This window comes from Indicator indicator, chromosome 1 (assembly GCF_027791375.1).
Source record: "Indicator indicator isolate 239-I01 chromosome 1, UM_Iind_1.1, whole genome shotgun sequence".
Lineage (NCBI taxonomy): Eukaryota > Metazoa > Chordata > Aves > Piciformes > Indicatoridae > Indicator > Indicator indicator.
Genome location: NC_072010.1, coordinates 73,876,669 through 73,902,796, shown reverse-complemented (window position 1 = coordinate 73,902,796; position 26,128 = coordinate 73,876,669). Strand labels below are relative to the sequence as shown.

Below are 26,128 nucleotides of genomic sequence, written 5' to 3'. Positions count from 1 at the left end.
GAAGTACTCCATAGCAGTACAGAAGCAAAGGAGGGGAAACCAACCCATTCTCTTTGCATCACAGGTTGACATTCATGACATCACTTGAGCACCTGTCTTTTTTTTTTTTTCTTTCTTGAATGGGAGGGAATAGATGTGTGTACTATTAATACTTTTCACATACTGCTCAACCACTGTTCTCTGTCAAACAATGAGGGGCTTAGTGGGTTTACTTGCCTCTAGAAGTAGTAGCACTTAGCTAAAGCTGCTGCCTCTAACACTACCACAGCAAATGAGTGCCTTTCTTTTTTACATACATAAGCCAATCATCAAACATTCAAAGAATACTTCAAATGCAGCAATAATACTGCTGCCAACTTACAGCCCTCAGAATGCCAGGCAACAGATAAAGGTTAAGCCAGAAGTGCCTGCCAGTGCTTAGATGCCTAAAAATAAAAAGGCACAGCCTTCCACATGCCAATGTCATGACATACCATTTTCTCTGCACTTCAGTGTAAACATGTCACAAAGAAGATATTGGGATATTCTAGGAAGAGATGACAAACTCATTTTGTTCTGCATATGGCACCAGTTGAAAGACTTCATATCTTGCTTTTTGTTCCATCTTACATGACTGCTGGCATCAGCTCTCATGGTCTGTGCCATTGCTTACACCATTCATACCTTATTCATTTGTTTTTAATGGCTACCAGGGAAGGATCTGGCACACATTACGAGGACACTGGTAACTCAAGGTATAGCATCTCAATCGAAAAAAAACCCAATTCTGTTAATTTTGCATTTAAAATTAATTCAAGTTAAACATCCGAATACTCAAAGTGTAAAAAAATATCACTCCTGCACTGAGCACTCTTAACCAAAAGAATAGATGTTGAACGTACTGTAATGTCTGAGACGAAAAACTAACTAGAAAAATCAACTAATCTGTTCTACTATTTCCATCTTTCTATTGTGCTATCATTGCAGGTATTTCAAGACAACACTTTGGTGATGAAAGAGCATGGTTGTCACTAGGATATGTCAAGAGTCCTTTTTCCAGCCCTCTTCAGAATACACTGTGCTTCTGTGATTATGCTGTGACAGAATGCAGGAAGATGCACATTACAGTATCACAGTATTGTCAGGGTTGGAACGGACCCCAAGGGTCATCTAGTTCCAACTCCCCTGCCATGGGCAGGGACACCCTCCATGTTCACGATGGCAGAAAATTGATGAAGGTAATTTCCAAGAAAATATAAACCCGAGAGGATGAAAAAGAGCAGAAAGAGAAGAAAACACATGTTTTCGTTCCATTTTGGTCTTTCACTTTCGTTTTGTTTAGAATAGGCTTGACAAAGCACTACCACAACTCCATCTGAAAAGGAGTGTGGTGGGCCTGAAGGAATCAGGAGCTGTGAGGAGCTCCCTGCCATTCCCTTTTGATAGTACCTAAACTGTTACTGATGCAGGTATAATTTGCTTCACTGCTTCACATGCTGCTTCTATCAACCTTAAAATAGCATTTCTTTTTTTTTTTTTCTTAAAAGACACTAAAGGTGGATAATTTCCTTATTTATATGCAAAGCATGTCTCTTCAGCTTATTTTTTACAAACACATGGAAACACTTTTTTCATAATAGTATTTAAGGCTTCAATAAACTTAACATTTACTGCACAACGCTTATCTGAATAACCTTGCTAGATATAGTCCATTTGCCTAACAAATGTCAATATCTCCTCTGAAATTCATAGCTTAGCTATTGAATAACACTACACAATCAAGAGAATTCAACTCTCTGCTAACACTCCATTACTTGTCATGGGACATCTACCACTAGAACTAGTAACACACATTGTGTTATTTGCCATGACATCCTTTGCCAAATCCCGTTCTAAACCTTCTCCTAGACCATAGCCCCTTTGTTTCCAAACTAAAACATCTTTCCCAGTCTAGTTGGAAGGGAGACTAAGATTTTTAAGCACAACAGTGATGCACCTCTACTTGAGTTGGGCCTCCTGCACTAAGCAGGACTCTGGGAACTTAGAAGTTTCCATTTCTTGACTGTTGAGATTGATTGACTTTACTAACCAATGTCAAAGCACTGTGGTGAAAATTAATGTATTTACCAGCTTCACTAAATAGATTTTAAACGACTTCCATGAAGTCCTCAATATCTGCAAGATACACACAGTTCTCACTCAGGCAGCTCTTTAGAAATTTCAAACTTGAGAGTTTTGTATTTAAAACTCAGTTTAATTTCTGGTTACACTTACCTAATGTAATAAAAAGTAATTTTCCCCTTTGCTATTGACTTATTAAAGCTATTTGTAGATTTGTGCCTCTACCTGTACCAGCTGTAACCTTCATTTATCTGCTACAGTTACCTAATTACTTTTGCTGCTCTCTTCCAAAAATCTCTCTAATCTTTTAGGCAGTTAAGCAGACAAAAACGAGCAGAATTATCTGTCAGTAAGCACACCAAATTAATTTGCCTCCTAAAGGGCAATGTTTTCACTAAGATTCCTTGGTCTCTCATTATCACTCATGTTTTCTCCCTCTTTATTTCTTTCCTAGTTCTGCTCCCTCTCAGATTCTTTGCAACATTAATGCTAACAATTATGCATAATTCAGCAGCATTAATAATTTCTATGATGCTAAACCTCATAGTCTCATTTCGGTTTTCGGATCGCATCATGCTGTGTAAAAACAGAAATCTCCTAGTCCAAAGACCTTGGCATTCAATTGAGACAACACGCAACAAATAAGGAAAAAGAAAAAAAAAAAATCTCATCTCACAGAGACAGATAAGAACATACAAATAGAAATTTGAAAAAAACACCAGATATATGCCTATCAAGAGGGGTCTGAATCAGCACTGGAATCATTAGTTTTTTTAATAATTATCTAAGTGAACTGAGAAGATCAGTGTTTTTGTTGCCTCTCTATCCAGCAAGAGTGAGAATGCAGAGGCCAGCACAGTAGTTTTATGGGCCAGTAGTATGCAGAATAATAAATATATATTCCACAAGACCAGAATGCAGTGATGTGTAAGAAATGGTCAAAGCTGTTACTAACATCTATGGAGCACAACCATAAAGTATCAGAAAAAATAATTAGCAATGAGGTCTTGCTACTATACACAGCCAAAAGACAATAACACAAGCTAGTAGAGGAGTTACTGACATAGTAACATCACAGAGCACCCAATGGACTAACTGGAGGAAAAAAGTTACTCCTGGTCTTGCTTCTTGCCAACACATGTCATAAAACAACAAACAATTTATTCCAAGATTACAGACATGTTCTAAAGGTCAGTACTTGACCAGTTAATATTACCTGATTTGTTAAAAATAATCCAAGATTCAAAACCAAATGCAGGAAGTTCATGAGATGGAGGTTCTTGCCAGTAGCTTTAAAAATAGAAACTTGATCTGAAAGGTCTCTTGTGTCTCACTAGAAGAGCAAGTTGGGCAACTAGAATTCAGTTGTCAAATTTGCAGATGATAAAAGTGAGCCATTCACAGAGAAACCAATACAGCATGATGAAAGCGGCAAAAGAACTGATTACATCAATGCACAAAAGTGGAAGTATGACTTATAAAGGCTGTCATTTATTATTCTTCACAGGAAGGGGAGTAGTGGCCCCCAAATCCATTTAATGCTTTACTGCATGCATGAAGCAGTATTACTGTTCAATATCCAGATGTTAGTTTTGAGCTATGAGACACACCTATTTGAAACACAATAGCCCTGAAATTCCTTTGCTTCTTGCAATGCCAGCAGTGAGTCCACTCTGTTGTAGGTGCTGAGGCATAAGCTTCTCCCTGCTAGAAAAGCCTCCTGATGCAGGCAATTAATAATTCTGTACATGTGACTGCCTATATTGTCTGCATTCTCTTCACACAGGTGTTAAAGACTGCTCAGTACTATTTTTATCAAAAAGAAGAGCAGCCACTGAATTTGCTTTATTGAGTTCCCAATTCCCACTTTCATTACAATTAAGCCAAATCAGCAGAGCTCAGAGCAAGCAGAGGGGAGAGAGGCAGAAAGGAGGATGGCTGTGTGACAGACAAGAATAAAGCTAAGTACGTATTTCCTAGTTCTTCACACAGCCCAGTTCAAAACAATTTAAAAACGTGTTCATTTTACTTAGGAAAAACTATATTTTGTAATGGGAAAACACCATTCAGAAGACTTTAGAAGGCATTTATTCACATTGGAAATCATATTAAAGAAAAATTAGGAAAACTGCTTCAGGGAAAAAGAAACATTGATCAAACTTTTATAGCTACAGCTTGCATTAATGAGAACATGATCCTTTACAATAAAGCCAGAGGTGATAAACAGCTGCAGTGCCAATATAGCACTTCTTATTTGAGACACAGAACAAGGACAGCCATGATTCATGTATAGAATCTTTGTACTTCTACAATGGTGTGCTGCTCCTCCTAGCACAGGGACACATTATACACATAGACATAGTGTTGTGCTTTGTTCCAGTTGATACACACCACAGAGAACCAAGGGATGTAGAAAAGGACATTGTAAACACAAACAATATAACGCTACTACTAGCAAGGCCCAAACAATTGTATTCCCTTCAGAAAAGCACATTATGTTCACAGCATCATAGGCTGTTCTGATGTGTATGTTGAAGTAGGCCTAGAAAAATGCTACTCAAATGGATGGAGTGTGAAGTGAGATAGGAGAACAGACTACAAAGCAGCACTTCCATAGACAAATGTACTTGAAATTTAATGTAAATACCTACAACACCATATTATTTGGTCAATTAAAGTCTACATCCTCATCTAGCAACGACCAATACTTCTGGCTTAAACAGGAAAGTAAATCTTGCAAGGCTATTGGACAACATGCCATGCTGTACATGGATGTGAGCATCTGCATCAGCAGAATTCAACTTATATTCTGCAACAGAAGAGGCAGTTATTAAGTCCCATCATCCTGACTGTATTAACAATTAAATGCAGTGGGTTTTTATTCTCATTTTGCATTGAAAAAAGAGGGATAGAGAATGTATTTTTCGTGTATTTTGCAAATAAAGCCATTTCTAAAATAAACATGCTGCTCAAGGATGTATCAGAATAGGATTCATATAATTCTGTGACATTAGTCTAGTTGTCCCCACACTCACAGCTTTCCATTACCCTAACAAATCTATGTCTGGCAGGTAATTGCCCAAGAAAGCAACTCGTCTGGCAATTTTCCACAACAGCAAAACCAAGATCATACATTTCACAATTCCTGTCAGTCAGTCTACTACGGGATCAACAGCTCCCAGGTTCTCTGACATGGAGTAAAGAATCTACACATTTGAATTCTTGCAACAGCCTCAAAGCTCAGGGTTTCTGGCATCAGGGGGGGGGAGACAGGGAAGATAGCAGAGCTCCCCGAGCTACTGGCCAAAGCCTGGCAACCCTGGGAGAGAAGATGGGGTGGGAACCCCATCTTCAGTGGGGACTTCCCCTGAGACAGGCAGATGCTCTATTTGAAGAAAGCCAAAATTAAAAAGTAGAATTTCCTTTCAGAGGGAATTATAAAGACATAAAAATGTAGTTTTCATACTGAATCTCAGCACAAGGGTTTTCTTAATAGTGGTATTTCCCACAGAAAGAAATGCCATGTCTTGAGCAGCTGTAACTCACATCCTGCCAGGAGCTACTGTTTCCCAGTATGTAACTGATTACAGGAAGATTCGTGAGGATTGTATCTGGATCTTGTTGCCATTAAAACAATACAGTAAATTAAAAAAGAAATTATTTACTGTGACATAAGCATCAAGAGTTTCATGGCTTGAACTGCTACTTCATGGTCCTTGTCCAGAGGCATGGACACAATTCGATCCTAATGGATGCAAAATGACAATAAAAAGATGTAACATGGTTTGTTCTCAACAAGCATATTTCGGCTACAGCTAGATCATCTACACTAGTAAGGCAGAGATTTATTTTTATTTCAGCATCTATTTCCTAAGAGACATAAGGCAACTTGATTACTACCAAGTAGTTCCCCAGCCCCTGAAAATTAACAGCATGTTAATTTTTAACTGAATTAATCATGCAGTAATATAATATTTTTTATAGATGTAATGTATGCGTTCACAAGAAATCAACTACAGTCTACAAATTAAAAGTGACTGACAACTTGTTTCTAAGATGTTACTACTGGCACTTCAGTATGTTAAATGAAGGTAAGCCTCAAATTACAAGGATTACATAATCAGTTTCTCCCATCAACAACAAAGTGTGTGTACCTACACGTTACAGAAGCCAGAGCCTTGCTGGAAAGACAATTAAGACTCTAATCACAAAGGTACTTCATGGAATAGCAGCAATATTCCTGACCCCCAGCATTCACATTACTGTAGCTTGGCACACATGCAAACATCTCAGGAAACAGTGGAAATGTCCCTGTCCTATGTACCCAAGAACTTGCTCTCCTCAGTGTAGCCTACATCTTTGAGGTTATCCAAACCTTTGAACTAGCTTGTTTGGGGTCTAACAGCTTTCTCACTTAATGTATCATTTCTGAATCTCTAGATGTATTTATTTTTTTTATTTGCACCTTCCTTTATCTCACAGCTCATCTGAAAAGTGTAGAAGTCCAAGATCCCAGATCCCAAATTTGAACACCCAAGGGTAAGAGAGGGAGCATGCAAAACTGCAGCTTGTGGGAAATGGATTTATGGTTATATGATTACATTTCCCATCACTGAGAAAGCATGATTTAAACTTTCAAAGATTCCTGATTAATCTATATTTTGTGTGTAGCTGTTTGAGTTTCTGCTCTTTAGAGAGGAAAGCATTGTTATGTTTGGGTTGGGTTTTTTTTGATTGGAGGATGAAGCTTGCAATAATCTGTATCTATACAGCATCCTCCACAGAGAAAGAGATGGCAGTACAAACAGACTGGAGCTCTTCCATCAGTCTTTGACTGCCAGCCCAGTAGTTGGTTACACAGCTTACAGCAATCTTCTTTTCGACAGAAAGATAGGGGACTACCACATAACTGTTTAAAACGGAGGTTAATCTTTGATAGCCAAGTTTCAGTCTGAATAATTTATTCTTAAGATACCAATATTAATCTATTTCTTCTTGGAAAATGTGCTACAGGTATTTTTTATAATTAGCAACTGCTTTGACATACAGGCAAGCCCTGCCCCTTTTGCAAAGAAGAACTTGAAATGCCGTCACATGCAGGCATTATATACTGATTCAGAGGGACTGAGCTACCAGTCACAGCATCCTGAACTTTCTTATTCCAACACTGAAAAGGCACAACCCCATTGGGGTAAGAGTAGCTGACAAAATCATTACCAAGGGCAGGATTAAAAAAAAATAAAGGCCTTACTTCTTAAATGAGTTAGGAAGTTGGAATATGATAAAGGCAGTGTACAGGATCAGTGCAGCCACAGAACAAGCTCTCCTAATTACAGCATAACACCTGACTTGTTCAGAAGGGAGATAAGAGATTTATACTGACATGGTGGATCAACAGAGAGCCATTCCCACATCAGTGTGATATGTGGTCAGCCACTCCAGTACCTACCAGGTTAATCCATTATAAGGGGCAGGAAAAATTAAAAAAAAAAAAGGGGGGGTAGAAAAAAGGAGACTTTAAAAGTATGAAACTCTTTGTCATCTGCCAAAGATCCTGTAAAAGATGTGGGCAATTCTGGATGAATGATGAAGAAAACCACCCACAGTGCATGTTAACATCATTTTGTGCATGAACTAAAGTGAAACAGAAAATTCCATAGAAACAGAGCGAAATACCTCTGCACAACTGCTTCACCCACTCAGTCAAGCTTCTGCTGTACTCTAAGTTCCGGTCAGTCAAGGGGGAGCTGAGTAGGGAGATCAGCTCCCATCAAAATATCAGACCCTGTGCATACACCCAGCCCAGACCTGAAGAATAGCAAGCAGTCATCCATTTACCTTGAATCTGCTAGTAAAGAGATCCATCCTGGAAACAAGTTCTTCACTTCTATAAATGCCTTGCAGTCCCAGAAGGCACTTCAATCGCACTTCGGCTTGCTACAAGACAAAAAGAAATCAACTAACAATAAAAAACATGTATTCTTGGTGTTACTCTGTTGCCATTATACTACGTAAATAAGAGGTCTTATGGGTGCCTAGAGCAGACTACCCAAACACTGCCTCATCTTCTTTATTAATAAAATTGATACCATTTTGTTTGTGCACACACACAAAGGAAGCCTGCAGCAAGACAAACAAGATGACATCAAAGTTTATGTTAGGCTCCCTAAGAGTCAAAGAAAATCTCAGAGCTTACAGTTAATAAAAGCAACAGAATGCCAAAGATGCAAGAATTATTCTATTCACCTGTTAAAGACAAACATAAGAACATGGGTGACCTACTTAATATAGCCAGCATTCTTCTATATGTCAGACTTTCCTTGCTTGTTTTCAACATTTGACTCAGACAATCATTTAAACATGGACAAGAACTCCAAGAAAATCTAGAAGATTCCTAGAGGAAGAGGGACACCTTAGAAATTAACTAGCTTATCATTGTGTGTTCTCATAGATACAGTTAAACGTTATGCTTCTGGTTTACACTAGAATGCTATTTTAAGCATTCTAAGAAGAAAATAGATGCTTTGAATGTGGCCTAATTAATTTAGGCAAAATATACTTATTCCTGCAAGGTGTTGTTTCATACTATTAATACTGCTGCTTCACTGATGCCTCAAAAAGAAGCTTTTTCCTTATCCAGCTTCTATATTATGCCATATGTGCTGCTACACCTTTCAAATGACAAAGCTTTAAATGGCATCAGGAAACTAACTTTGGAGATTTCAGTCAGCACGGGTTCATAAAGGGCAGGTCCTGCTTGATAAACCTGATCTCCTTCTATGACAAGGTGGATGAGGGAAAGGCTGTGGATGTTGTTTATCTGGATTTTAGTAAGGCATTTGACACTGTCTCCCACAGCATTCTCTTGGAGGAACTGGCTGCTCATGGCTTAGTTGGGTGAATGCTTGGCTGGGTAGAAAACTGGCAGGATGGCCAAGCCCAAAGAGTGGTAGCGAATGGAGTTAAATCCAGCTGGCCTGTATCAGAAATAGCGTGGCCAGCAGGAGCAGGGAAGTGATCGTGCCCCTGTATTCAGCACTGGTGATGCCACGCCTCAAATACCGAGTTCAGTTTTGGGCCCTTCACTGCAAGAAGGACTTTGAGTTGCTGGGGCATGCCCAGTGAAGGGCAACAAAGCTGGTGAAGGGTCTGGAGAACAAGTCTTATGAGGAATGGCTAAAGGAACTGAGATTGTATAGTCTGGAGAAAAGGAGGCTGAGGGGAGACCTCATTGCTCTCCACAACTACCTGAAATGAGGTTGTAGTGAGGTGGGGGTTGGTCTCTTTTCCCTAGTATCAAGTCACAGAACAAGAGGAAATGGTCTTAAATTGGGAGATTTAGATTGAATATTAGGAAAAATTTCTTCCCTGAAAGAGCAGTCAAGCACTGAAACAGGCTGCCCAGAGAGATGGTAGAGTCACTCTCCCTGGAGGTGTTTAAAAAAATGTAGACTTGGCACTTCAGGGCATGGTTTAATGGCCATGGTGCTGTTAGGTCAACAATTAGACTCCATGATATTAGAAGTATTTTGCAACCAAAACGATTCTGTGATCTAACACAGAAAAATCACTGTGCTTTTTAAACTTAAAATGCTATGGATATCTGAAGAGACACTTAAATGAACTGCAGGCTTTGAATGAGACTATTCATATTTCTTCCTTAATTCCTCTTGCTAACAATAGCAGTAAGAATAATCAAGGAAACCCAAGAAAGGAGACCACCTACACATAGGCTATCCATTACAAGTTCCTGTTCACCTGCTTAGAGGATGACACCCAGTAGCAGCCTTTGCATAAGACAGCTTTTTGCTAGAAATATAAAACGAAAGATCAGCAGGTAACAATGAGTACTGATTTCTAATCTGCCTGTAACAGACCAGCAATAAATATTCTATATTGTACTTCAAAAAAGGCCTTGCCTGAGAGACTGTTGTCCATACCTACTACTTCCTACAGCCACCATGGGCCCCTCAGCACAGAACTCACAAACAGTCCCAGCTTGGCACCCATCACAGCACACTGGCACAAACTCAGCTCAGACATACACTGCAGTCCCAGCTTCAGCTGCCCTCAGTATTTTATCACAAGGCTTTGCTTGTGAAAAGGGGCTCCATTTGTGCTTTAGGAAAAAAGTTTGTGATGGTTTGTTGGATGGTCACACAGCCCTTGGCATGCAGCTAGTAATGTCATTTGCATGTTAGTCAGATGGTAATCACGCATGGGTCTGCAGATAAAGGTTTAATATATTAAACAATACCACCACAGCCTTCTAAGCTATCCATTTCCCACCTGAAAGCTCTCAGTAATAATCCTACATGTGTATGTTTCTTCTGTGTGTCAGGAAAACTAATTGTAGTATCTGTGAACAAATAAGTACTTTTACTGTGACTAGATCTGCTGCTTTCCTATGTTTTCAGCTGCCTTTTCTCCTTCTCAACCACCTCTTCTCTTCTAGAGTCATCACTCCTCATAGCTTCTTGATCACTGAAAATTACTTCACATGCTTCTAGAATTATCTCACTATTTACCTTCAGCTCCTTTGACAGTAACACAGGCAAGAAGAAACACCCAGCCCTCTGCTCCTGATTTTGTCAAGATTTCTGGTCTTGACGAAATACCTGCCTGCTTGGTCTTTCAAAGCTGTGACAGAGTGAATGGGGACCATGTAAGCACGTTTTCTGGATGCTTCTGAACTCATGCTGTCCCTCACAGTATATTTCTACTCTGAACTGCAAACAGACTGTCATAAAACATCAGAGAGCTCTACATACGCTCTAGCCCTGCATGTGAGCACATTTATGAGATTTCAGCCTCACCACAATCACAGAGATGGGACCATTCAATACTGCAAATACAGGCTGGTACCTGGATGATTTGATGGGGTCATCAGATCATTTTTTTAGCCTTCAGCACTCCCCCACATAATTGGGGAAATTGGGAAAACTAGGTCTACTTCCAAATTGCTCCTAAATAGCAAAAGACAATCCAGCTTACCTGCCACTTAACAATTTAAAGCACTGCCCTCCCACAAAAAAAAAAAAAAAAAAAAAAAAGAATCAGTACATACACTGTGGAGCAGAAAACCCCTACATTAACACATCTGTTTGGAGAAAGTATTTCAGAAGTAGCCATAACCATAGGATCACTTTCAATAGCCATGTCAAATGGAAGGCAAAACCTTCACAATCTCCTGAAATATTGCCAGGATCACATGATCAGAACAGAGAAGTTGTTTTCAACAGCAAGTTCCTGTTTCCAAAGGATTTCTTGAGGGTTTTTCATAGCTTAATGAGAAAACCTCAACAACTTGCCCTGAAGTTCTACAGAGTGCTAGTCTAACACAGGAGGAAGTCCCAAGTGTGCATCTCCATTGACTTTGCCTTCCTCTCTGCCAGTCCTGCCCTTCACCTTCCCCTCTCATTCTTCATTGTCTGGATTTTTCTGGTCTTTAACCCTGAACTTTTTACATAGCACTTCCCTTTCACACCTGCTGCCCAGATCAGTACTGGTTTGATTGGAGATGGTGATTTAGTAGTTATATATTCCCTTGGAAGAACGGTAGTGTCTTTGAGCACAAGTTAGGTGCCTGGGTTTCGCAAATGCACTGATAGGTGACTGGGCTTATATATAACACTGTTCAACTGCACAGAGCTGTCAGATTTAGTATCAACTTGGCCTTCAAAAATTAAGTTAAAATACTTCTAGCAGGGAGTTCATAAACTCCCTGAAAATGTATCTTTATAGCATTATTCCACAACTCTGACTGGACCAAAAAGAGATCCTTATATGCAGTTTTGAGAATATTACCACTGAATTTGGAGCATCTTCTTGCACCTAAGAAACATTATATTTTATGTGAAAGGTTATTTTCTATCAGGGTACAATGGCAAAACTGCGTATCATGGGGAAGAAAGAACAGTTATATTCAAATAAAAAACTTAAGACAAAAATGTTAATGTCATGCTTACTTCCCCCTCCCCTCTTCACTTTAAAGCCTTCACTTTAAAGTCCCAAATGACTGAACTTAATCTCTGTTTGTAGCACTGTAGATGATCCTGGCCAGGTTTCCTCCCCCCCTCCATCAGAATACTTTTGAGGTTGCTCAGCTCTGAGGCCTAAATTATTTGGCAAACTTCTCTATGTTTTATTCTAAAAGAAAATTGGCTCTGGGAGATATCAGTTTCTTGCTGCCCACTCCCAATGAGATGGAATGGAAATGCTTATTAAGGAAGAGTAGTGGGAAATAATATTCAGATGTATATAAAAGCACTGCTGCTTCTGTTGCTGCCAGAAAGGCCCTGCTCTCATTTTGGAATCAGGCAATTTAACAGTGGCTGCGACTCACAAAGCACAGCCAAGGCTGCAACCACCAGCAATGGCACACTCCCAGGCCTTGGCCAAATGTGGAATATGAAAGATTTCTCACTTTGTCTCTCTGCTTGCATCTGCATTGCTTTTGGCTAATAAGCTTTAGAAAAACAACCATTTCCAGTTCCCAATAAATGACCTTGAATGAGCCATGTGCATTAATCAGAGACACCAGCTGTTAATTTTCACCGTACAGCACTGGGAATGAAGACACATCATCTTCAAAAATTACTTTTTCTTTGAGAATTCTCCCAACTGAGCACATACTAAAAAGATATTCTGATCAGATAAAATTTATGCAGGAGAAGATGACAGGTTCTTGATAGATTTGTTCTTCTGAAAATCTAAATACTACCTTTACAGTACTGCACAGAGAAGTAAGAGGCTTTGTGCTCCCCCTCCTGGCTTTGTGGAAAAGTACAATTTCATTCACGGGACGGAAACATCACCTAAACCTGACACAGAACTGAGGATGTTTCAGAAATCATATAGAAGCAACATATGCTTTAAAAGGTGGGCTGCAAAAGTACAGTGTGTCAATTTCAGTGATTAGCCATTCACAATAAATATTCCTATTTGCCTAAAATCCCCCTTGCACTTCAGAAGCATGAGGGAATAAAAAGTCTATTTTTGAGTTACTGGGATTTTTTGGTTGGTTGATTTTGTTGTTGTTGTGGGCTGTGGTTTTTCATGGGTTTTATTTAGGGGGTTTTGGGAGAGGGTGATTTGTTTGGGGGTTTTGTTTTTTGTTTGTTGGGGAGTTTATGTTTGGTTGGTTTATGGGTTTTGTCAATGTTTATCTACCTAAAAAGAAAAAATAAACATACTATAATAAAAGGAGAAAACTCTTCGGGAAATGACTGGACTTTCTATAAATATTTTCTATATCCACTCAATTCCACATGATAAATGCACTACTGAAGATTATCTTACTACAGGTAATATTCATTTACCCATTTTTATAAAATGTAACAAAATTTTAAATGCAGCCACCAAATCTAAAAGCAGAATTTTAGCAAACATTTAATGGTGCATGTGCTTAAAAGATATAGGCCATTTTATAATTCAGTAATAGCTTCTGAGGGACATGGTTATACTGTGGAACTGAAAAAAAATGTTCTGTTATTTAGTGCTACAATGGCTTTAAAAATAAAACCTGAAATGCATTATTTTTTGTACCACCACACTTTTAAGTATCTACTCTCAAGAACTTAAACATTAGTATTCTTTTTTTTTTGTTTAAAAAAAAAATTCCCACCTACTGTCCCCAGCAAGAAAAAATAAAATTAAAATTTTACCTTATCATACAGCATCCATCCAAAATATTTTAAGTAGTTATCATTTAAAAAAGCATCTGGGTATGTTATCATCCAGTTTCCTGCTTCTTCAATGCAAGTTGCTCGGATCTCGGGGATCACATCACTGTGAAATTATAAAATAATACATTAAAAGCATTTAATATCTATTAATTGTTTGCAGTATTTTTCTTTTCTGGCAATGCAGAAGCATGTATCATCCAAAATACTACAAGTAACTTCATATTAATATTTCAGCTGACAATTAGGTGAACAAGGGCAAGCGTAGAGTCTGGCATCTGGGAAAGAACAACTCCATGTACCAGTATAGATTGGGGACTGACCTGTTGGAAAGCAGCACAGAAGAGAGGGACCTGGCGGTCATGGTGGACAAGAGGATGATCATGAGCCAGCAAAGTGCCCTAGTGGCTAAGAAGGCCAATAGCATGCTGGGGTGTATTAGAAGGGTTATGGTTAGTAGGTCCAGAGAGGTTCTCCTCCCCCTCTACTCTGCCCTAGTTTGACCACATCCGGAATACTGTGTCCCCTTCTGGGCCCCTCAGTTCAAGAAGAACATGGAACTGCTTGAAAGAGTCCAGAGCAGAGCCACAAAGATGAATAAGGGAGTGGAACATCTCCCTTAAGAGGAAAGGCTAAGGGACCTGGGGCTCTTCAGATTGGAGGAGACTAAGAGGTGACCTCATTAATGTTTATAAATATGTGAGAGGCAAGTGTCAGCAAGATGGAGCCAGGCTCTTCTCAGAGATGCCCAGTGACAGGACAGGGGACAATGGTTTCAAGCTGGAGCATAGAAGGTTCCATGTAAACATAAGGAAAAACATTTTCACTGTGAGGGTGACAAAGCGCTGGAACAGATTGCCCAGAGAGGTTGTGGAGTCTCCATCTCTGGAGCCATGCAAAACCCACCTGGATGCGTTCCTGTGTGACCTACTCCAGGCAGCGGGGTTGGACTGGATGATCTTCCAAGGTCCCTTCCAACCCCTAATGTTCTGTGATTCTGTGACTGCTAGCTACAAACGTTTTGCCCAATAATTACTTTGTAATTACGGGTATCTTCACAAATGCACTAGTCTAGAGCCAGCAGGAAGAACTTAAGAAACATACTTCAGAGAGTCCTTTAGTATGACTAAATTCTTTAAAAGAATATAACTGCTACACTTTCCTTGTGTAGGATGTTTTAACTTGATTCTGGTGTCTGGACAAACTGAAGAAGTGTTTCCTGAGAATGCAGACACATATCACATCTTTATTTTTATTCTTACCGGTAACGGCTTAGAAATGTCCCTTTGAAAATAGCATTCACCATGTTCTGTATCTCCAGAAGCTTATGCTCACACTGAAATACAAAGAGAACTGAACATTAACACTGATCCACAATTCCCTACATGTGGAAAATTTGCATTAGAGCACTTGCATCACTACTGTGGTGCAAACTGCTTGTGCTTACACATGGTACCAACATGCAGCTGCACTAGCAATTGGCCATTTTGTAGCTATGTCCTGATGAAAGGTTTATCAGATACCAACTGATAGCCAGGATAACAAGGGACTTGTCTGATGTAGTGCACCTTGATCTATCAATACAAAGAAAGATGCAGCACAACTGTGAAGTGATCTTCACATATAGGTCCAAATTTCTCTTTTTATACACTTAAAACAGAGATGGAAGAAAGGCAGACAAGGGAATTTTCAAAATGTACCAATTCCACAGTAATAACATGTTTTAACCAGGCCATGAAAATCTAGTGACAAACATCTGGAAACCTGAGGCACTGAATAAAAACATTCTCTTATCAATAGCATCAGGAAGGGTTTCAAATTTGGGGTTTCCACCAATACACACTTTCTCTGTTTTTCCCATAAGAAAACCCCAGAGCCTCATCAGGCTTGAGCAACCTGATCTAGTTGGGGATGTCCCTGCTTACTGAAAGGGGATTGGACTAGATGACCTCTAGAGGTTCCTTCAAACCCTGTGCGTTCTATGATACTAAAAAACATCCAAACACTTCTTCCCACCAACCAAGGGTATTTTTCTCTAACAGAGACAGGCCATGGACATGCAGAGCTCACAACTGTAATTACTGGTTATAAGGTCAGGACAGGAACTATGCTTGATGTTCATACACCAAGTCACATCTACCCTCAAGCCAGAATTACATCTTACAGTTGCATGCCTGTCTCTGGGAGTTGATAAGCAGCTGCCTGAGTAGGAAAGAAATGACAGAAATTGAACAGCAAGAAGATACAGATCATATCTGAAGTTACAACCATTTTTACGACACATTACTTAGGGCATGGGGCAGCTGTCACCTCTCTCTTTCTCATTCATTGAAATTCAGTTCAAGAACTAACATTTTGGCTTGTATAAACATATGCAAAACTGCACTAGCACAAGACCAGAGCTACTAATGCAATTACATGTTTTTAAGTCCATACTTGTGTAGAGACCAAGGGCTAATGATGCCAATTTAGATAAACAATTGGTAGGACAGACATCACAAGGTAACAGGACATAGGGCAGTTACTACCTCAGTCATTTTTGTACCACTTCATCTAGCCAGTTACCACTGCGCTCTGCACTATGCATTATATAAACCTCAAAGAACAGCAGTCATCCAAAAGCAGGCTGTCAGCAATCTCTCTTTTCACATCTTCACACATCTCCCATACAAGACACCTAACCTCTTTCCTTTTTCTGTCTAGCTGGTTAAGCCTATAACTGGTCCTCTTGCCACTTATCCTCTTCTTCTCCACCTCATATAATCTTTGGGCATTGTGCTTGTTGACATCAAGGTTCAGATGTATGCTTACAACTGCTGTCAGAAGTTTCATTGCTAAAAAGGAAACAAACCAAACACATTTAGCTTAGCTCAGAGATATGTAGCATAAATACATTCACCACTTTACCACAAAAAGGATATGGTTAGCCAAATCCAGTTTATTATCCAAAACATGAACACTACTCGATTACAGTAATTTCTTTTAAAATATAGTGTTTATTTTAAATGGCAGACAAGGATCAAAAAAAGGAAAACTTAGTGATGTTACTGATGATTTATGAGTTTTTGCCAGAGCTCTAGTCAGAGAAGTAATTTACTGGGAAACTCTCTCAGTTTATGCAATTTTGATTTTTCTGCAAAAGAATCTAGAGTTGTGGAACAGGTGATTTTCAGTAACAATAATAACAAAAAAACCAGCAGTAGAAACTGGTCCATAGAAGACAGGGAATATTAATATTTTACTTAAATTGACAAAAATTCAATCACTAGATGGTTTGCAGAGATTTCAAGTGGGTTTTTTGAGCCTTCAAAGCAAGCCATGTACTTTAATTATACTTTAAAGTGCTCCTTGCCTGGCAAAAAGGCTACTTTACCAGCCTTAGGCTTAGGGGAGAGAATAAATAAAAAAACTCAAAGGTATTAGCTTTAATATTTTCATGTTGCGTGGAAAAAATTGTGTAGCAACCACAGAATAGCAGCTTCTCAAAGGAAGCTTTCATAGGTGAAACATTTAATGCAACCTCATCACATTAATTAGTGGAAGGAGGAAAATAACAAAGCAGAAAACTGACTGAATAACAGTTACTGGGGGGGAAAAAGCATCAGAATACAGCGTAATTCTAAATTTAAATATGTCAGACCTTTAAAAAAAATCGTCAGAAAAAAAATTGGTGCAGATCTATTTTATCTAAAGCATCCAAATTCTATTCAGATACACATTGGAATAAATATTTCTATTACAGTAGCATACATTAGGAGGAAGGCATTGTCAATGCATAGGAAAATAAGAGCTCCAATAATGAGAGCCTTCCAATTTTGAGCAGTTATGTTTTTACACAGGTCAACAAAACTCACAAACTACAGCAGATCTGTGAATTATTTTTACCTGCCAAAGTGCTGGTGTGTCTAAATGCTCTGACCATGGAGTCTGCTAAGCCTGTAAGCAGTGAGATGATGGTGTCCATCAAGTAGCTATCATACAGGATGCTGCATTGGCACTGTTGGACAAGCACTGCAATAAATTCACAGAAATTGGCCTTGAACTTCTTCCAGTAAGGTCCTGTTCTGATCAGGGGGTAGTCTTCATTGTCCTGCATAAGAAAGAAAAGATGAAGGCTCCGGGAAGACCCTATAGCAGCCTTCCAGTACCTGAAAGAGGCCTAGAAAAAAGCTGTAAAGGAACATTTTACACAGGCTTGTAGTGACAGGACGAGAGGGAATGAATTGAAGCTTAAAGACTATTGATTTAGACTGTATAGTAGAAAGAAATTCTTATACAGTAAAGGTGATGAGACACTGGAACAGGTTGCCCAGGCAGGTCACGGATGCCCCTTCCCTGGAGGTCTTCAAGGCCAGGCTGGATGAGGCCTTGAGCAACCTGGTCTAGTGGAAGGTGTTCCTGCACATGTCAGGGCAGGGTGGAACTAGATGATCTTCAAGGTCTCTTCCAACGCAAACCATTCTACGAATCTATGACTGTACATGACAGAGCTGTGAAGGGACAGGTGGGTTAGGGCACATGAAGCCACAACATCATAAATAACTTTCACTGGCACAAACCACAAGCACTCCTGGCCTCTTCCTACTTTCTCAGAGGCAGTCATACCTCCTCACTTCCCCATCCTATTCCTGCAAGTGTGTGGTAAAATTCAGTGACTGAAAGGTGAAAAACTTCAGTGGTAGAAGGATGGGACTATTTTCCTCAGCAGCACTGCCGGCTTAAGGAGCTCATCAGACTACAGCTTAATGACAAACACAGAGTCATTTACCTGCATCACCAGCACCTAGGTCCCTGAAAACCTCCACAGAAACAGTAAGTAGGCAATACCTCTGACATTATGCAAAAAGCAAGATACAATAAAACCACAAGAGTGTTCACAGTACAGCTGATACTACCAGGACGAAAGCTGACAGTCCAAGTGATGTCTCAAACAAAGTATCACACCTCATATGAGGAGCACACTAAGAAGGCTTTATAGATGGCAAACCTCAGGCACCATGAACGCTTATTTCATTTGCACTTCAGATCCCAGGAATGGGTCTGAATATGAATTCGCATCTTGATAGTTTCCAGATATGCATGAAGCCAGGGAATTCCAAAACTTCACTCACTATGGAAAACTTCATCCTGAAAGCAGCCCACTACTCAACTGGTCCTTCACTAGTTGGTCAAACACATTCTTAGTCATACTCTAACATGTAGCTTCACACCCAGAATAACCTTGTGTACTTCTGAAGTGCCCTTCACGCACTTCTCTTGTACCTTTGTTTCCTAAGCGCAGGAACCACTGCTTTCTTGAAAAATAAACACACAGACTGATGTCAGGGATGCCTATAACCCAAAGCACACTGGGAATCTGGAATCTGAGAGATGCTCCTGATCAAGTTGTGAGAGTCAGTTCAGAACCTAACAGCAGTAGCAGCTGCAAAGACAGAATAAGGAAATCCCCAGAAGGTCTGAGTTAATGCTTCTTCATCGTGACACAGACAACAGAAAGACAACTCACAACTTCAGGAAACACCCCCTTTACCTTTGTAACTTACTCCTCAGTTGCTGAAAAGCAACACAAATATAGAAAGACATCTCACTTTTTAAGAGGATTCATATTGTCCATGAATATTGTACTGGTAACATGCATGCTATAGATAGACAGCACAAAGGGCATAGCACCTAAATTTAGGCACTTATCCTGGGATTCCCTTAGATTCTCTCCATAACCAGTTCAAAGAAGCAACTCTACTTCCAGAAACTAAGTCACAGGTTCTTCCAGAGAACTATTCAAATCACTCAGCTGAAGCTCCTGCTCTGACTCATCATGGAAATGTTTACTTCTTCTATATAGAGCCTATGGAGAGAGGAAAGTCAAAGTAAAGTGCCAACAAGGAGTTAAGACGAATTACCCACAATGCTGCAAGCATTGTACAGAAAAGCTGTTTCTGTTCTCAGAATATTCTTCCAATCAAACATTTCTGTTTGCAAGGGAACATTTTGATGAAATAAGCCTTTGAACGAATCTGTCTGGCAAAACCTTTCTGCATAAACATACACATGCACGTGCATGTGTGTGCAGAGCTTGCTGGAAGGGATGGGAAACACTCTTGAACCCCACTGCAAGTTGATATACACAAGTCTGTTCAAAATGGTGATGTCCCTTCAACATCAAGAAACAGGAACTTCAGAAGCATGAGCGTGTTCACCCAAACAAGAGGTCTGAAAAAGATCAGGTGAAGCAGACTTCAGAAATGCATGATTATCTCCTTTCACTAGCTCAGAGTTTAAGATGACTCATTCTGATGTATTCACCTACACTGGAAATGGGAAGTGCAGCCACAGAAAATGCTATACTACAATTACAGAGAACTACAAGAGTCCTACCATGTCCACGGGCCAAGTAACTGTCAGGATCCAAGGGTAGGCCATGAATTTCTTGTACTGCAATCCAGTTTCCTGCAATGCATGAGACAAAGTTAAGAGCTTTTGGATTAAATGGCACAGTCAATTAACAAAGACAAAAGCATCACAGATCATGTACCATATTTAAAAGGCTATTAAGACAACTCCTATTACAAGTGGGTCATATAATCTAATCCATGAAGCAATCTAATTCCTTCTCATCTTGGTATTTTTTATTTATAACCAATGACAGAAGAAAAACACACTTTTATATAAATACTGAGTTTTTCTTCCCACAAGTAAGAGACAACTTGTTTTTAAAATTTATAAGTAAACATGTGCAACATGTAATCCTCATTATTAATTCTAAGATACAGCTCCTCAGCAAGACTAAGTGTATATTCCTTCCCAACATTTAGTAACCAGTAAAACACCTAAACTCTAGAAGACCATTCCAAGCTTTTCAAACCATAGAGAAATGCTTTCAGCATTAGTGTGACTTCATTTAGAAATGTCTCCTCAAACCTGCAATTATTCCAAGACAAAAGGTAAGAAATCTACAATTCTTCATTAGATGAAGCACAAAAATCTCCATCCCCATCTGGCTGTACCATTATGCATCAAACTTAACTTTTCCATTGCTAAACATTTCAGCAACAAAACGGGAAAGGGAATGAAGCCTGCAAAAGAATAAAGCTGCAAGCAAGAACATGCCACATACAAGAAGAAAATCAGAAGAAAGAAACAGAATAGTCTAAGAAAGACGAGAGGAAAAACAAAATAAAACAAAAAAAATCAGAAAAGCAGTAGTCCTAAAGACAAGCCTATCTCTCCACTGATGAGTAGCGGGAGAGCGGCCAGGCAGAGAGGGACCTGGGGGTACTGGTTGACAGCCGGCTGAACACCAGCCAGCAGTTGCAGTGTGCCCATGAGGCCAAGAAGGCAACCAGCACCAGAACAAGAGGACACAGTCTCAAGCTGCACCAGGGGAGGTTTAGGCTGGATGTCAGGAAGAAAAATCTTCACAGAAAGAGTGATTGACCATTGGAATGGGCTGCCCAGTGAGGTGGTGGAGTCACCGTCCCTGGAAGTGTTTTGAAAAAGACTGGACGAGGCACTTAGTGCCATGGTTCAGCTGATTAGATGGTATCAGGTGACAGGTTGGACTTGATGATCTCAAAGGTCTTTTCCAACCTGGTTGATTCTTTGATTACTACAGTCCACAAATATATAAATGCCTCAACAACCATATTAAAGCCATTCTCTGCTTCCAATTCCAGTGCAAGCTTTCACAGAATCACAGAAAGACTGAAATTGAGAGGAACTCTTTAAGGTCATCTAATCAAATGTCAGCTGCTCAAGCAAGGTCAGCCAGAGCAGCCTGCCCAGTACCATACGTGACCAGTACCCCAGCCCCCAGTAACGCAGTTAGCATAACTAACCATTCCCTGTGACCAGGCAAGTCACAGATTTATTTCCTTTCCCTCGTTATCAGGTCCTGAAGGTCCTGTGAACCAAGCAGACAAACCAAACAGATTTTTTTCTTCCACTCACTGCTGGCTTCAAGGTTCCTGGGCACCAGGCTGATTACTCCCTTACTCACTGGCCTTGGAAGGCCCCAGAGACCCAGCCACCCCAATGGTGACGATGACGCTGTCCCAGAAAAGGAAAGCATCACAACACCCAGAACACTATCCATAAAATCATGTGGTAGCAAGGCCTAAATGGGGAACTGAAGGAATTGATTTAGGGAGGAGCTCTCCAGATCCGGACACTAGAGATACAGTATCTCTGTTGGGCAGTAAACCCTGGGAGCAAAGTGCAGCTGTGTGAAAGAAAACACAGACAGACTGGCTCCCTAGAAGACCGTAGAGTTACATGGTGACCTGATAACAAGAACAAAGCAAAGCTTGGGACAGAATTATGGAGCCCCCTTATCTCTTGCTTAACGGTTGCTTAAGCCTTGGAAAAAATATATGCGTTTGTGTGATACTTTCTCTCTGTAGCCAATCATGAATTTACAACTGTAGTATGGACATACCAATGACCAATTACAAGCTGCCTTCTGATATTATGTTAACCTATATAAAGAAAAAGCTTTGTACAATAAATTGACACTTGGCTTGCATCAGGCCTCGTCCTGTCTCTCACATCACAGCAGGGAACTTGGACAAAGAGCAAGGATATCTCCACTATCATCTGTTTCCTCCAAGGACTGAGTGATTTGTATTCTTCTATATGATTTTCAAGTCTATTATGTTGATACAGCAAATCACACATTAAGATTTGACCTGATCTGCAGAGGGTCCAGGTGATGAGAAAAGCTAAGCTGTATAACAAATTCTGTATTACGCAAGTGATTAGAAATCACAAGTTGTATTATAAATTCTCTATCATGCTACTATATTGATTCCACTTGTAGAATCCTGTGCTATACCAATCATAATATCCTGTTAGTAAATCTTGACTTGTAACTACAATTAGTGCTTTTGTTATTCTGCCAAGGATCCCTAAAAAAAAAAAAAAAAAAAAAAACAAACTATCTGTCCCCTCAGTGTCAGGTGACACTATGTGCCGTCAGCTTTGAAATACCTTCACAAGTGGGATACTCCACAACCCCTCTGGGCAACCTGTTCCACTGTTTGACCACCCTCATAGTAAAAGGTTTCTTGTATTCAGGTGAAATTTCACGCATTTAGGTTTCTGCCCACCGCCTATGTATGGTAGCGGTGCAGGGGGTTACTCCTCCCCAGGTTCATGGGATTTCCTGTTGTAGAACTTCATGAGGTTCCCTTCTGCTCAGCTCTCCAGTCTGTTCACAGAATGGTAGGAATTGGAAGGGACCTCTGGAGATCATTAAGTCCAACCACCCTGCCAAGGCAGATTCACCTAAAGAAGGCCACACAAGAACACATCCTGGCATGTTTTGAATGTGTCCAGAGATGGAGACTCCACCACCTCTCTGGGCAGCCTGTTGCAGTGTTCCATCACCCGTAAAGAAGTTCCTCCTCATATTTAGATGGAGCTTCTTATGTTCAAGTTTGTGCCCATTACCTCTTGTCCCATCACCAGGTGCCACTGGAAGAAGACAGGTGCCATCCTCCTGACACCCACCCTTTAAGAATTTATAACCACTTAGGAGATTACGACCCAGCCTTCACTTTTCCAGATTAAAAAGACAAAATTCTCTTGGCCTTTCCTCATGAGAAAGATGTTCTATCCACCTAATCATCTTTGCAGCCCTTTTCTGTACCCTGTCCAGCAAGTCCCTGTCCTTCTTGAACCAGGAAGCCCAGAAATAGACACAGTATTCCAGATGTGGCCTTACTAGGGCAGAGTAGAGGGGGAGGATGACCTCCCCCAGCCTGCTTGGCACACTCTTCTTGATGCACCCCAGAATGCCACTGGCCTTCTTGGCCACAAGGGCACATTGCTGGCTGATGGTCATCCTGTTGTCCACCAGCTCATTTTCCCCAGAGCTGCTCTCCAACAGATCAGCCCCCAACTCGTAGTGATCCACGGGACTGTTCTTCCGCAGATACAGTTCTTTACACTTGCCCTTACTGAATTTAATTTGATTTCTCCCTGCCCAGCTCTCCAGCCTGTCCAGGTCACGCTGGATGGCAGCGCAGCCTTCTGGTGTGTCAGCCACTCCTCCCAGGTGGGTATTACTAGTAAACTCACCGAGGGTACAGACTCTCCCTTCTAGATCATTGACGGATATACTGAACAGGGCTGGACCCAGTACCAAGCCCTGGGGGACACGGTTAGCCATAGGCCTCCAAGTAGGCTCTGCCCTGCTGACTACAACTCCAAGCTCTGTCCTTCAGCCAGTCTCAAATCCATCTCACTGCCCAATCATCCAATCCATACTTGAGCTTGGCTGCAAGGGTGCCATGGGAGACAGTGTTGAAAGCCTTGCTGAAGTCCACTGCCCCTCCCCTCATCTATCCATCTGCTGTTCAGGTTCCTCTGAACAACGGAACAACCACCTGGTCTAGCAGCTACTCCGCTTGGTTTTGAATTATCCACAAACTTGCTATTAAGTATACTCTGCCTTATTGTCCAGGTTGTTATTAAAGATGTTAAATAGTATTGGCCCAAATATCAAGCTCTGGTGTCTAGCCTCCAACTGGACTTTGTGCCACTGCCCTGTGAGCCCAGTTGTTCATCCAGTTTCCAGTTCACCTCATTGTCCACTTAACTAACTCACACTTCATCAGCTTGTATGACAACAGCCACTTCCATGTTATTTATGAAAATATGAGATAGAGGAACCATCTCACTTGAAAACAACAAACTACTTTGCTCCTGCTCTTACCACAGTTTTGCTTCAACAGAAGTTAATTTAATCCTCAAACATTTTTTCAATCACCTAATAACTGCAGTTAACAAAAATGGTTGCTTTAGACTTTTTTCTATATTAGTATTTCCTTAATATTACTCATATCAAACAAGTTGTCAGATACTGTCTTTAAAAATACTTAATTCTGTATAAATAATTTTAGAAAGATTTTTTTAGTCTCAGTTTATTTAAAAACAAAGAATTTCAGAATCCACTAAATTTAGAATTAAAGAAAAAATGGGAGGGTGGGGAGGGAAAGACACTGAGTATGTAACACAAGGATTGTTGCTTCCTTCCATCAATAAAATGCTTCACTAAAACAGCATGTCAAAGTACTGCCACCAAAACAAAGTTACTTTGTCTTTACAGCATGCGGAATACACCTTCTAAGGCAACTGCAGAACATTCCTTTTTGCCCACCAGGACAGATTAGAAGGTTACAGAGCTGTAACACAGCCTGATGATAACAGTAATCATGTTTTCATACCTTCCAGAGTACTTATCCTATGAGTGCTATTCAGGGCTAATTTAGATGGGAAAGAAGTGACAGATTACTAATTCATATGGCCAGACACATATCAGATCATTTCTGTCAAAAATTAGCCCAAGCGCTACTACAGTTCTAAAACGAAGAAAAACATTTGGCAGATTCGTACTCTGTGGGAATTCCTACAGCAGCTGGTGTTTGAGAGATACTCAAATAAATAAGGCTGATGGCTACTGCTTGACAAATCAATTCAGAGGTGGCAAATACAGAAAAAAGGTGCACAAACAATTGCAAGAGCAATGCAGAAAATTTGATGTTGGCGTAATTAGTCAAGAAGCACAGAAACAGTATTGTAAAACTGCATTTTTCTTAACAATCCCCAAGAAACTAGATATTCACAATTGCATTGAGAATTACCTAAAAATCAGGAATGTCACCTTTCATATGACATAATACAGTTATGAAAATTCACAGTAAAACAAAAAGGAAAATACCCAAATACAAGTATCAGCTAAAAAATATCATTAAATTACCTCATCAGTTACAGACAACAGTATTTTTTTAAAGGACCTATCAACCAAATACCAAAGGAACTGTTTGCCAGCAGCAATTATAACCTTTATAAAGTCACTATCAAAACAATTCCTAAGAGAAATCCAGATTCAGGAAGACTGCAGTTAGATAACCCTAATAAAACTCTGAAAATAGAAGTGACTTAAAATAAAAATAAAATCCTGCTGCTACTAAAATGAGTCATTACAACACCAAATTTCTCAACTGTGGGGAAAAAAAGAAAAAAAATGGACTATTTTCCTAAATTAAGGAAATAGGACACAGTTCCTGATAAGCAGCAGGAGCTCTGTTCAGGTTGGCTATTAAGGTGGAGCCTATTGTTTATATACAAAAGGCATGCAAATTCAAAGCTGTGCCTACCTCATCGAAGGCCTCTGTCATTTTTCGCATGACATCCTTCTTGTGTAAACTTTGAAACATCTCTGCTGTTACCATGCCTAGAAAAGTAATGTTTTGACAAGAATTACCAACAACCGTATTACATTCATCAAGTCCAAACTGCAGTAAGGACTTTATTTTAAATTAAAAACACCATCTGTTTTATTT

At 40.0% G+C, this 26,128-nt stretch overlaps 1 protein-coding gene across 1 annotated transcript in view; it reads right to left on the bottom strand.

Annotated features, from left to right (window-relative positions):
• The window catches only part of LOC128968819 (cohesin subunit SA-2-like), a 66,641-nt gene that overhangs the window by 32,544 nt on the left and 7,969 nt on the right, over positions 1–26,128 (bottom strand). Inside the window, exons 5-12 of the mRNA XM_054383453.1 lie at positions 25,943–26,019; positions 20,160–20,231; positions 17,670–17,874; positions 16,467–16,618; positions 15,047–15,120; positions 13,767–13,890; positions 7,939–8,037; positions 5,766–5,845 (exon numbers count right to left, since the gene is read on the bottom strand). Of these exons, the coding sequence (XP_054239428.1) occupies positions 5,766–5,845; positions 7,939–8,037; positions 13,767–13,890; positions 15,047–15,120; positions 16,467–16,618; positions 17,670–17,874; positions 20,160–20,231; positions 25,943–26,019 (883 nt within the window). The remainder of the gene's footprint in view (positions 1–5,765; positions 5,846–7,938; positions 8,038–13,766; positions 13,891–15,046; positions 15,121–16,466; positions 16,619–17,669; positions 17,875–20,159; positions 20,232–25,942; positions 26,020–26,128) is intronic.